The sequence below is a fragment of the Nylanderia fulva genome, unplaced genomic scaffold (assembly GCF_048542155.1).
Source record: "Nylanderia fulva isolate GAGA-0341 unplaced genomic scaffold, ASM4854215v1 Scaffold48, whole genome shotgun sequence".
NCBI lineage: Eukaryota > Metazoa > Arthropoda > Insecta > Hymenoptera > Formicidae > Nylanderia > Nylanderia fulva.
Window position 1 is genome coordinate 1144108 of NW_028190565.1, and position 13378 is coordinate 1157485.

A 13378-nucleotide genomic window follows, 5' to 3' on the forward strand; every position below is an offset into this window, starting at 1 on the left:
GAACGGGAATATATATTTATTAATTTGGCAAGCTTCCCGACCGTGTATATCTAGCCGACCCTTTACGTTACTACGTTATGACGCGAACAAAGCGATTCTGCGATTTCTTTATAGGCAATTCCGAGGTCTACACAGAATGTTGTAAATATTATAACCCCTCTCGAGTCGTCCCATAAGGACTATCTTTCTTGGACCTCCGAATCGTCGATGTTACCCCAAAGTTGAGCTCGTCTCCTTATTAACCCTTACTTTTTCTTCCTTTTCTCATTTTAGAAACGACATTTTTGTTTTGCCAATCTTTGATAAGTACGAGGATATAGGTTCCACAGAGTTTTCGTTCAACTCTCCGGAATTTACTTGTAATCAAACAATGTATTAAGATTGTATAACATCAAGGCTCGACAATTTTGGTAATAAATTATAATAATCCAAATTGAAACGAAAATGTACCTCTTGGCGTAATTGCTGGTCACCAATTATCGGTGAATAGTGAACCGAACGAACGAGTTTATATTAAAAGCTGAAGAAATGAACGCGTTATCAGAACGTTGGGAACAGGATTCGGTGGATTAATTTTCAATTGTTATCCCCTTTGGGCCGGAACGAATCGCAATGTAGAAAACGTATTGAGACAAATGTGCAATTACGCTGTATATATATGTGTAGTTTGGCTAACGAGGCGGAAAAGGTGACAATGCTCGGCGACGAGCGAACGGAAGCGCAGTAGGAAGGGAGTAGCGCCGCTAGTTTGCATAAATTTAGGAAATACAGGGTGGAAAATCGATATCTGCATAGAGATTATAGATGGTGGTTGGTAGGCGCCGCGTAGCCGCAGCCTCCGTCGCGACGGCGTATGCGCTACATGTCTACGTCCTCCCCAACACCATTTTCGACCGCCCTAAACCCTCCCTCGCTTATCCCCGATTCACCCCTTGGTTGCCGAAAAGTTGGTGTGCGTCGTGCCTGTGCCCTGCTGTAGCGGATACTTCTCTCGTGGGTGTTGGTGTTGGTGTTGGTGCTGGTAACCCCTCTCGATCCACCACGACCCTTTCAAACCTTCCTACACATACTCTATATACTCTTCGTGTATGCTCTTCCTTGCTCTTCCTTGCTCTTCCTTGCTCTTACGAGCGACGCGACGCGCCGGGTCGAGCCACCCCCTTCTCTCGTTCTGGTTTATCCCCGTCTATCCATCCATTGCGAGCGCTCTCTTTCTTTTTCTCCGACTTGCTCGCTTCTTCTCGCTCGGTCCCTCGCGATGCCCTACACCCGAATTCAAGTAGTCGATATCGTACTGCGGTCTGTCTCGAAATTAAGAGAAAACGACAGACCTGCGTCGCACGTAGTCTCTGCCTCATATGTATGTACATCGTGTATACATGCTCTCTTGTTTTCTTTTCATCCCCCTTTATTCCTTTCTTCGATGTATATTAAGGGGATGCTGACTGTGTCTTTCATCGATAAATATTATTTTCGTCCAACTATTTATTGGCTGTACCATAGAATGAACAATCTTTTATTAAGTTAAATAATTGCGGTCTTCTTATCGGTTAGATTAGGTTAACCCAAAACTGTAATTATTTTGCTTTCTTGGGTTTTTTTTATAATATATACATATGTAGTAGCCCCGATTTGTTATTATAAATACTTAAGTGAAGTAGACTCGAGAAGAAACTTTTCTTCAAAACATGCTTGTATATTCCTTACATTATTATCTCTTATCTAGAACCTCATCATTTCATCCTGCAAAGTAAACTACGTTGGAACAACACCTATCATATTTTAACCGTCTCCCTAGAGAGAGTTCCAAGAGGAAAGAGCGCATCTTAATTCCTGAATGTGTGTAACGCGTTACCTTACACCGAACACCGCATCGTGCCAGTATTCATACGTACACTTTAGCATGTGGCCAACGACCTTTTACTTTCATTCATGTTCGTATCGTTCGCAAGGCCAGCAGATTGACACACGTACGCGAATGATCGCGAGACGAGCGTAATTTTCCATTTTTTTCCCCCCAATGTTTTACTCCAGAGACGCAATTTTCGCCAAAGTTTGCCGTCGTGAAATGGTGAAAATGACTGCTTTGTTGTGTGATTACGGCGACGTGAATTTACGCGAAACGTCCTCATTGTTTAGATATGCCAGGAACGAAAATGAGAGGAAAATACTGAAAATGTAAAAAGAAGACGAAGAGAAGAAGAAACGCCTATGCGCCACCAGTTAATGCCAGCCGCTCTTCCGCTAAATACCGCAACATCGCGAAATTAAAATATTGATCGAACCCTGTCGCAAGGGGGAGGATGGGAATGACGGTGGAGAAGCAACGGCCCGATAACATTACCAACGATAGCACTATTCGAATGCACTATCGTCGAACACCGCGACGGTCTCCGGCAGAAATTTTGTCGGAAACATTATTTTATTTATTTTGTTTGCGCGTCTTGAAATTTTTGCAACGATTCAATTCCTACACTGAAAAGAAAAATTTGTTGATTCGACTAAATATGCGTTTTGTTAAATTTAATATGTTATATTTCGTTTAAATATTTTTATAGGTTTAATTAACAAAATAATATTTAGCTGAAAGGTTTAGTCGAGTTAACAATTTATAATCCTCATCGTTCGCAGTTAATTGTTAACGGACGAGACTTTATTTATTGGTATAATTCAATCTCTGTTCTTTATCGAAGATAATGCAAGAGAATAGGGTGGAAAAATCAGAGAAAGGTAAAATGAATTTCTTAAAGAGTCTCTCTCACCTGAAGTTCCTCCTTGCACTGACGTTCCTCTTCCAAGCTCATCCGCTTTTCGTGTTTCTTATAGTATCGTCTCTTGGCAGCTTGTAGGTTGAACCATGTGTACGAGAAAGACTTCACGAATGGTAGAAGAGCCTCGATAAATGGATGGAACTCATCCTGCAATCACACAATGTTTATTTCTTTTTTATGTCATGTTATCTACATTCTCTTGTCTTGTCAGTTGAAACTTTGCAGTTGAAAATTTTCTTCTTTTTTTCAAGTACACATGCAACTGTCAACTGCCTATACATATTATTAAATTTAATTTAGCAACATCAGTTTTGATCAATTCAAATGTCTTTGTTATCAAACCAACAAGCAAGTTTCTATTATTTTCTTCGTGTCGGCAAAAATGCAAACTAAAGTAAACAAATTATGTGAGAGCTAATTTGTAACAATAAACCTTCTTCTAAATAATTTGGTAAAATTAATACAGCTAAAGTCGTTAAAAATATCCGCTATTTTTGGTCAAAAGAAACATTTATCATGCATTCGGTCAATTTTAGAGAATAATTTGATTTAATATCCATGAATCTCGCTAAAAATAGAAATACAATCGTATCCTGGAAAATGAGCGAAAGAAAATAAAAGTAATAGCACAAAATTCTATAAACTATTTGCATAAATTGAGATTGATATGTTGATACACCTGTACCAGCAATGTTGATTATCTCTGTTAAAATTATAAATGTATCAGTGAATGACTTGTGATGGATCACATGCATTTCGTGACATAAAGGATAATTCTTTTATTTAACTTGTTTTATTATTATCAATAATCTTTGCGCTATTTTATTCCTCATTCGTTTACGCTCGGTTTACCTTACTCTTTTTATTTATCTTTGTATTTTAAATATAAAAAATATATTTAGAATACATCAGACACACGATTAATATTATTTTCATTCAACAATTTATTGGCTGGACAGATTGAAAAATTCTTTACTAGAATTGAAGTGTTCTTAATAACAAATCTGGGCTACTCTATATGTATATCAAAAAAAAACAAGAAAGTTAAACAATTACAGTTTTCTTATCGGTTTTTTTTGCTTGCAGGTCAAGCTAATCAAATCTAACCGATAAGAAAACTGTAATTATTTCGCTTTCTTGGTGTTTTATATACAATATATAGAATAGCCCAGATTTGTTATTAGGAACACTTAAATTCTAAGTGGAGTTTTTTTTTCATTCTGCACAGCCGATAAAGAGTTAAATGCAAATAATATTAATATTTTTGGCTTCCTCCTCCCTAGTCTTTTCTTTGATATTCTCTATCTATAGTGTAATTGCAAGAAATCTCTCTCGGCGTGCACATCTTGCTACGAATAAAGTGCTAAAAAAACATAAACGAACCATCGAGTATTCGCAAACACCGCAGCTGCTGTAGCACACTACCGTCGTCCGTTCGTCCCTCCTGTCAGCGTCCAGCTGTCAGAAGCAGCGATCCTCGCGGTAACGATTACGAAGAGCTCGATACTCCGCCAGCTCGCAGCCGCGAGTCGCTCGCGGCCTCATCTGTCCCCGTATCTCCCAGGAGGAAGCGCAAACTCTGGGCCTCTCTCCTCGCACGTGTGCCTTTATTTATCGTCTCTACTTATCCGCACTTTTTGACAGAGGGTCTCACCAGCCGCCGCCAGGAATCTCTTGAATACCTCGCGACACTGTCCCCGTCCATGTAATATACTTCCGGGTATTATTAATCCTACGCGTAATTATTATCGACGCTAACCACGTGGAGAGCTGCGTTTCGCCGTTTATCGAGTGATCATCATCCTCTTCAGGCGGGATCCCTAACTTTAGGAAGACGAGAGACGCGATATGTATTTTTTTCTTTTCTTTTTTTTTCCGTGGATTTCTCTCACTTGTGCAATCTTTGTCGTCTACAAGAGTAGCTTATTCCCAACTGAGAGATTTGCGCCGCGCAATTTTTAAATTTTAGCTACCAGCAACCTTGCCGAGATGTTTGCGCGCGCGACGAAAGAGGAAAAAGAGCAGAAGGAGAAGTAAAACATTTTTCTTTCTTGTTTTCGCTCTTTTTTTACGTGTTTTGGACAGACATTAGAATCGAAAGACCCCGAGACGGACGAAACAATGAGAAAACGAGCACACCTGGGGAAGATGAGAGCGTCGTTTACGGACGTTTTAATATACGGACACGCCTTTGTACGTTGGACGCGCGCGTCCATCTGTGTATAGGTAACGCTGTTATTTTCGGAGCCAACGAAAATCAGGAACGTTAAACACTCTCGTCGTCTCGCGGCAAGGATGAAAAACACGTTGGAAGAAGAGAAACGCGCGACAAACCTTGGGATGTGTTTTGGGAGAGGTACAAGCGCGCGAAAGCTATAAAAGAGAAACGCGTCCATTTCTTTCTTTCTTTTTTTTTTCTTTTATTACAAATTATTCTTCACGCGATAGAGAGAAAATCCATGCGAAAAATCGACGAGCAGCCAAGCAGGTAGAAGCGCAAAAGTGAATCACTCCCGGAAAACGATGGTCACACGGAAAACGTACCATTGTCAGGTACGAGCGATTCGCGAACTCAAATTAGAGAGTCCGTCACCTTCTCCTTCTTGTCTTCCGCCACCACCGTCTCTCCTTCTCCTTCTTTTCCTCCTCCTCCTCCTCCTTCTTTTCCTCTTCTGTACTTACTCGCGCAATATTGCGTGGCGCGAACTTATTATTCGAAGAGGTCCACGAGTCGCAACCGAATTCAACATTTCAGGGTTCAGAATTTTTTACCAAACACAAGAAACCCGTAAAAAAAATATTCTCTCGAGATTCAAACTCTTCGCCTATTATTAACTAATAAAGGGTAGAAAGAGAGAGAGAGAGAGAGACCGCAAGAATCACCAACAACAACAAGCACCACTTTGGTACCTCTCTATGCTAAATATTACGCATTATATCGTGCACCGATTCGACACGCGCGCGACAAGAATATAATCCAAGAGTAGTGGATGATATAAATAAAAGGTAAAATTCGAGCGATCAAGATTTAGCGGCGCAAACTGCGACGGAACAAGAAGCACACATGATATACAGATTCCCCATACTCTTTACAGAGGAAGAGTGGCGCATTTCGACGTTGAAAAATTTCTGGCAAAGCGTACGCCGGATAGTGTTTCGGAGGGAGCTCTGGACCCACGGGTAACAGCCAAGAGTGTATCTCTCTCTTTCTTTCTCGAAGCTCCAAAACGCTCTCGTCTTCGGCTATTTAACACGCGCGATTACGTAGGCGAGGGCGCTGCTTCGGAGTATCCCCGAAGATCGAGAAGCGCACCGCGAATCTTATAGTCCTACGAGAGTGCGGAACGCGTCGGTCGTCGCGACGACACTGAGACGCCGCGCCGGTCGTCGAGACGCGCGTATCGAGACGCGGACGGCACCGCGCGGCGGCCAGGTACGGCACCCTAAACAGTTATTAATAGCCCCTGTCCTAGCTTACTAGATTTGCCCTCGAACCGACGCGATGCGACGCGACGCGACGCGACGCAACGCGACGCTACGCAACGTCGACCGCTGGTCGACGTCTCCCATCCCCTTTGTATATATTAACCCTCTCTCGTCCATTTTTCCCCGTTCCTCGACAGAGTTTGCTCTCTCCTTCTCTTTATGCCACCCTCGACGTTTTAGACATTTAGGAAAATAGTACAAAGAAGAGGGTGATTTGATGATGAGCGCCCTCTCACGTCTTCAAAATTAATTTAGAATAAAAAAGATGTTGATTCGATCAACACTCTCTGATAGCTTCAAAATTTAGAATGAAAAATGTACAAAGAAGAGTGTGATTGGATAAGCACTCTTTCTTTAACTTCAAAATTTATAAAAAAAGAACCAAAGAAGAGGGTGATTTAATGATGAACATCCTCTCACGTCTTCAAAATTAACTTAGAATAAAAAAACAAGAGTTGATTCAATGAACACTCTCTGATAGCTTCAAAATTTAGAATGAAAGATGTACAAAGAAGAGTGTAATTGGATAAGCCACTCTTTCTTTAACTTCAAAATTTATAAAAAAAGAACCAAAAAAGAGGGTGATTTAATGATGAACATCCTCTCACGTCTTCAAAATTAACTTAGAATAAAAAAACAAGAGTTGATTCAATGAACACTCTCTGATAGCTTCAAAATTTAGAATGAAAGATGTACAAAGAAGAGTGTGATTCGATAAGCACTCTTTTTTTAGCTTCTAAATTTATACAAAAACTAAAGGAAAGGGTGATTTGATGAACGCTCTGACATCTTCAAAATTAATTTAAAATAAAAAAACAAGAGTTGATTCGATGAGTTCATTCTCTTTCTTTAACTTCAAAATTTATTTCAAAAACATCAAATAAGAGAGTGATTTGATTCGCCTTAATTCTGGCATCTTCAACATTTAGAATAAAAAAATAAGATTTGGTGAACACTCTCTGACATCTTCAAAATTCAGAAAAAAACCAAAGAAGAGGGTGATTCAGTGAGCATTCTCTGACATCTTCAAATTTAAAAATAAAACAAGAATAGATTTTCTTTAAAATTTAGAAAAAAATGTACAAAGAAGAGTATGATTCTGTCTGATCAATAGCGATACAATCATAAAATGTTTCTTGAGAAAATGGAATAAAAAAATTGAAAGGAAAAGGAACCGCTTTGTTAAAAATAAATAAATAAATGAATAAACTATCAAAGATGATGCGAGACGGAGAAGAAATATTTTCAGCGTAAAGTGTTTGAGACAAGAGTTGTAGCTATATTGCTGAAAATTGGTTCTGTATCAACAAGACTTCATTATATTATAACATGTCTCGAGATAAGATTGGCCATTGGCTTAAATAGCGTAACGGAGCACCGAAGCGCGCGCAACGTTCGAAATGCACTCGTACTCGCGCGATAACCGCCAAAAGACAAATATCGAGTCTCCAACTCTTTCGCAGTTTTCATCTTTACATTACAAAGAAAAGAATAAAGCATTTGCACCGTATATATCGCGATAATCGGAAAATTATAAAACCACCTCTACGCAAGCAAGATGCGAGGACGTAAACATATATAGCAGAACTAGGTAAAAAAGGCTGCGTTCAGCAGAAAAAGCTGCAAAAAGCTGATTGGTGTACGCTCTCAGATTCAACTAAGATGAAGAGCATAGACGAATTTCATTCGTAAATTTGACAAGAGTCGCGAAGCTGCTTTTTCTGACAAACGCGCAGCGAAAAAGATGAAGATGATTGAAAAGTGAAGCACCTGTCCGACGGAAGGAGCCTGCAGGTAAGTCGAGACATCCGGTTCCACCATGCAGCTTCTCAGAGTGTCTGGGATGAACATGAGTAGTCTGGACGTGGTCTGAGAGCCAGGCTGGAGCCGGCTGGTCACGACCCCGCCGCCGCTGTCTGACGCCGTTTGATACCGCTCGACGCCGCTCGACGCCGCTCGACGCCGCTCGACGTCGCTCGTCGTCGCTCGTCGTCGTCCAATAAAAAATACAACGGCGCTTTAAAGCCCAGGTCCGACGACGATGATTATTATCATGTAGGGAAGAAACGGCTCTCTCTCTCTCTCTCTCAGTGCGGAGCGCAGAGGTGTCCGATCGCAGGGGATCGCCGCGTCCTAAGGACGGTTGCACCAGCAGAACTCGGATGAGGGACTCGGTCGAGCTTTCCCAGGACGAAACACGTGGTACCGAGCTTTCCGGACAACGGTGCGCTGCGACGCCAATTTTTCAAGCCCGGAACCAGCCTCTTCCGGTCTTCGCTCTTCCTCTCGTCCACGACGGCACTGGCGAGCGAGCTGCTGGCACCTCTCGCAAACGATTCCGCGGGACTGATGTCGTTCCCGACACCGGGCTCGCCGACGTTGGTGCGGGTGGCAGGATTCCGGACGCTTTTGACGCTGCTAAACTGTCGTTTGTCGGGTGGTGACGAGACGCCGCACCCAAGCACACGCATCCTATCTAGCCGCGGTTGAGAATTTCTTTTCGATTTCGGATCTCCTGCTCTCTTCTGTGTTTCTCTCGTGCCGCACGCAGAGTGTCTGCGATTCTCCCCCACACTATGTCGTACCTCTCTCTTTCTCCCTCTCTCCCTTCCGCTTTTTCACCCCTTCCTCTGGTCTCGATATCGCCTTCTTTCCTTCCCGTCTTTTGGAATGTCCTCTTTTTTTGGCCTTCTTTTTCCTTTTTTCTTACGTGTATTCCTTGCTCTTCTTTTCCTTGATTTTACCGTTTCGATTCTTCGTGCTCTTCCGCTTCCTCTCTCGTCCCATCTGTATCTTTATCCAGGATTTGCACCCTCTCCTCTTTTTCTCTTCCACCCTGTTTCTCTCTCTATTCCTCTTGTTGCCGCTCAATTTTCAGGTTGTCTTTATTGTCGCATCGACGCGAATGACGAGGACGACAAGGACGACGACGGCAAGAGAGCTCTCTTGAGCTCTCGGTTCCTTCTAGTTTCCCTTGCCCTCGATCGGAAGACGCCAGGCCTCGGACTACGTCGACTCCAAAGCACGAAAGCTGCGTCGGCGTTGGCGTCGGCGTCGGCGTCGGCGTCGGCGTCGGTGTCGGCGTCGGCGTAAAAAGCGACCAGCGTCGCGCAAGCTCGATGTCAGAGTGCAGGCTCTGCCACGAGATATATAGAAGGGTATAATTCGAAAAGAGAATAAAACAACTAAAATATTAAAATCAGATTTTTAAATATTGTGCAGGAGTTACGCGCGAAAATAAAATGCAAAATGAGAAATCCATGTTTGAAATCATCAAATCATATAAGAATAATCTTTAAAAGAAAGAGGAAATATTAATGAAAATACATATATGATTATTGATTATATTAATGTGATTATTATATATAATAACACAAAAACGTGTAATTATTTTTTATTTATAATAATATACGACTGTTTGAATAAGTAAGGATTATCTACTACACGAATAATAATCGATGCGGCGATAATTTCGAACATTTTTTATTATGCGGTTCTGTTCGGTTTGCTGCAATAATCTGTGATGCAAGTTTTAAAACCTTGCGTTTGTTTAATAAGAATTTGTCATTACATACATTAAAACGACTTTAATATCTATATAGGTTTGCATCAATTTTTATCAATAACAATTTGTCAATAAAAAACTATATATCTTGAGAGAGACAGAGAGAGAGAGAGAGAGAGAGAGAGAAAGAAAATTTTAATTTTCGAACAAAACAATATCTTTCATCAGTGAATGATACTGAAAATCTAATATGTAATAAGCTTAATGCAGACCTTAAATTTATATTAAAATCTCGTATAAAAGATCGCAAGATTAATTTCCAGACAGAAAAGAAAAAAAGATGAAATATAGTGAATATATAGAAATCTCGATAGAGATTTCAGGAAAATAACTCACGTGGTCGTGTAGTTGAAAAACACTCGCAAATCACACTGCACTGACGTTTGGGGCGATCGATCGATCATAAATATATAAACGGAATATTTTTCTACGCAGAGGAGAGGATTTACGGAGCCATCGTGAATGCGATCACAACACTTTTACACATTTCACACAAGCGTTGATCGAGTTGCAGCTCTGAAGGCGCACTTTCGTTATCTAATTGACAATAAAAAATATTTTGTCTCAAGATAATCATCGAAACAGATAATTACACGAGTTTGTCTAATAAATGAAATAAAATTGAGACTCTAAATTCTAAATACATCGTTGTACTACTAATATAAAAAATGATCTGATTTTTCGTGAATACAATTGGCTGCGTTCAGCGAAACCGTTTAGTAACACTCGAATGTGATTGGCTCTCTGACTTTTAGAACCAACCAATCAACGTAGATTATTGACAACTCGGCACTTGTTCTTCTAAACGCGCCAATTTTGAATTATTATTACTTTGTTCGATGGTAAAATCACTGACGAGGTACTCCTCCTTTTAATGTAATAAACGATCTAAATTCCTAGTAACATATTATTTGATTGTGATATAAAAATATTTTTAAAAATATTTTTTTTCAGAACTAACATTAAAAAAATAGATGCTTATTAAATAATCATTTATTAATTATATGCCAAGATTTTTCAAATTTGAGATAATTTTGCTAAATTATATTTTACATTGTAGTTCAAATGCTATTTCAACTACAGGTGTGTACATTTATAAGATTATAAAAATTTATAAATAGTAAAAAGTATATAAATTCAAATATTACAAAAAACACCCATAATTATTTAATAATATCTAACAAAGTTTAACTAAAATTAAATTGATTGATAAAGCAATTTCCATAATAACGACAAAAATTTGTCCAAACATTTCTGATAATTATAAATTTGATAGTCATATAATAGGTTTTGAAATTATACCTAATTACAATAGAAATAATTGTGTATATGCATGTGTATGTGTGTGTGTATATATATGTTAATTGATCATAATTTTTTAAGAATTTCCAACTTTTTAGCAAACATTAATAAAAGTAAATTATTCCATGTCAAATAGTCTAATCTGAAAAGAAATTTAATTCAAACTTGTGGCTTTGCTTAAAATTACAATAGTTGATCCTTACGAATATTCCTGAACTATTCAAATATCATTTTCTTCATAATTTGCTTACAAATATACAAATAATTTTGGTTTTAAATTTCTCCAAATTTTTTCTTATAAAAATGCTTAAAAATCAATATCATAAATATGTAAATAACACTATTCAAACTTAATAATTCCTGAATTGCCATATAACAAGATTTGAAGCAAGTTTTATCAGTAACATTAATGGCTTATTTAACATGGAATGATCCAAGTATATGGAGAAGGATATTTCGTTGGATATTTTATAAAAATGTTTTTCCTAATTTTGTCAGAGTTATTGTTCAAAGTTGTACGATGGACAATATCAATGCACAATAAATATCCATTGTGTGCTTCAATTCTTTCAATTATTCATATATTACTAATAGTTGATATAAGTGGATTAAAACTGAAAAATTGAAAATTTAATGTTAGATTAATATTGTTTATAAATGTTACAAACTCGATAAAAGCAGTAACTCGATACTCACTCTTTTTAAGAATTCCTCTGCGCATATGCGCGCTCTGGCATTAACCGATAACTTCATTTCACTGATTTCTCTATCGATCTCCTCCATAAAGTGAATAACAAAATCTACTATCTTATGTTTGTACATTTGCTCAACATGAATATTGGTGATTAAAAAGCTAATGTCATAGCCCTAAAACATACATTGTATAAGATATACTTGATCACAGGTAAATAATTAAACAATTAGCTTTTAATTACTTACCTCTACTGGTTTTCTTCTGAGTATCATAAAATGTTCGGCTCTCATTGTCATGAATCTTGTAAAATTATGACAAAGAATCTTTTCTAGATCATCGGCTTGTTTCACAGCGATACTTATCCTCATACTGTTTATGCTAGATTCGATCAAGACCTTCTCCTTATCATTTCTACTTATCAGGATAGGAGTTAAAAGCAGTTCTTTGCTGGCTCTTACTTCTACTTCAGGTTTATTGTGCTTTTCCACAATTTGAGAGGAAAAATTCTCCAGACACATAGCAGCGGTGAGTGTACGCCTAACTGCTGTCAAATAGGGTTTTAGCGTTCCTGACTGCAAAACAAACAGCGAAACAGTATTAGAAAAATGTTACATACTAGTAATTGTCACAATTAATTATTGCAGAAATGCACTTTTCGTTTCAAATAATGGTAGCTAGCAAAAGTCAAAGATATCTTAAGGGAAAATTAAAATTCAGGGAAACAAATCAAAACTCACACCTTCTAACACATCCGCAATCGGTAAAGTGTGATTTTATAAGCTAGTCAAGATACAATTTTTTGGATAAAATGACTCACCATATTTGCAAAAGATAACTCACAAAATTCGATAAAACATTCGATATAACATCCGTATTAGTTAATATATTAGTTTCTTTAAAAGCCTGTCGAGCTTTTCACTGTTTAGGAGATTTGGTAAAGATACACGACAGGGAAACATGAAACATTACATGGATCAGGACAACTTTGAGTCTTCAAACCTATAAATCGCAACTCTTTTAATTAGTCTGATTCTCTAATTGAAATCGAGCGACTCGATCTATTTTTATTCGACAAAACCGGTGTTTTCTTCAACTTTACTCCGCTTTCCACCGATTTAGGGCGTGCACATACACTGCTGAGAGTGCTGAGTGTATAGAATGCCTTCTTCGCACGAAGTTGGCCATTCGAGTCATTTGCATTTATTCCCAAATGTGCCTAACTTCAGGCAGGAGGGCAAGTCGATTTTGCTCCAATGAGAGAAGAGAAACTCATCTATTTTCAATCTACGACCAATCACAATTCCACAAGCATCATGTGAATACATCTTAATATTCACCAGATCCAATTTCCCTAGATACTTTTTGGCTCGTCATATCGTAAAATTGAGAAATTAAAAATTAAAAAGTGAAATTTTAGTTCAATCTGAACAAAGAAATTTTAGTTTCTATTGTTTTAATTTTTTCAAATTTTAATAATCTTCAATCCTCAATGCATAAGTCTGACAATGATTTTATACATCCATATCAATTTGTTTGGACAGGATCTAATAATAGCTGTAC

General features: G+C 38.4%; 2 protein-coding genes across 11 annotated transcripts in view; both read right to left on the reverse strand.

Annotated features, from left to right (window-relative positions):
• NfI (Nuclear factor I) overlaps nucleotides 1–11116 on the reverse strand; it is a 36253-nt gene extending 25137 nt beyond the window's left edge. For 4 of the 10 annotated variants that reach the window (XM_085486846.1, XM_085486844.1, XM_085486845.1 and 1 more), the window contains exons 1-3: nucleotides 10159–11116; nucleotides 8028–9393; nucleotides 2763–2918 (exon numbers count right to left, since the gene is read on the reverse strand). In XM_085486846.1, the coding sequence (XP_085342972.1) occupies nucleotides 2763–2918; nucleotides 8028–8108 (237 nt within the window). In that variant the 5' untranslated portion in view covers nucleotides 8109–9393; nucleotides 10159–11116. Of the gene's footprint in view, nucleotides 1–2762; nucleotides 2919–4154; nucleotides 4596–5315; nucleotides 6176–8027; nucleotides 9394–10158 lie in introns of those variants that run through there. The other 6 variants (XM_029312620.2, XM_029312619.2, XM_029312618.2 and 3 more) reach the window with 6 other exon arrangements.
• Nucleotides 11117–11257: 141 nt separating this feature from the next.
• Nucleotides 11258–12992, reverse strand: Arpc4 (Actin-related protein 2/3 complex, subunit 4). The gene is made up of 4 exons (XM_029312719.2): nucleotides 12636–12992; nucleotides 12064–12390; nucleotides 11821–11991; nucleotides 11258–11738 (listed from the first exon to the last, which is right to left on the reverse strand). The coding sequence occupies exons 1-4, from the start codon at nucleotides 12636–12638 to the stop codon at nucleotides 11733–11735; spliced, it is 507 nt and encodes a 168-aa protein (XP_029168552.1). The 5' UTR covers nucleotides 12639–12992; the 3' UTR covers nucleotides 11258–11732.
• Nucleotides 12993–13378: the final 386 nt, after the last annotated feature.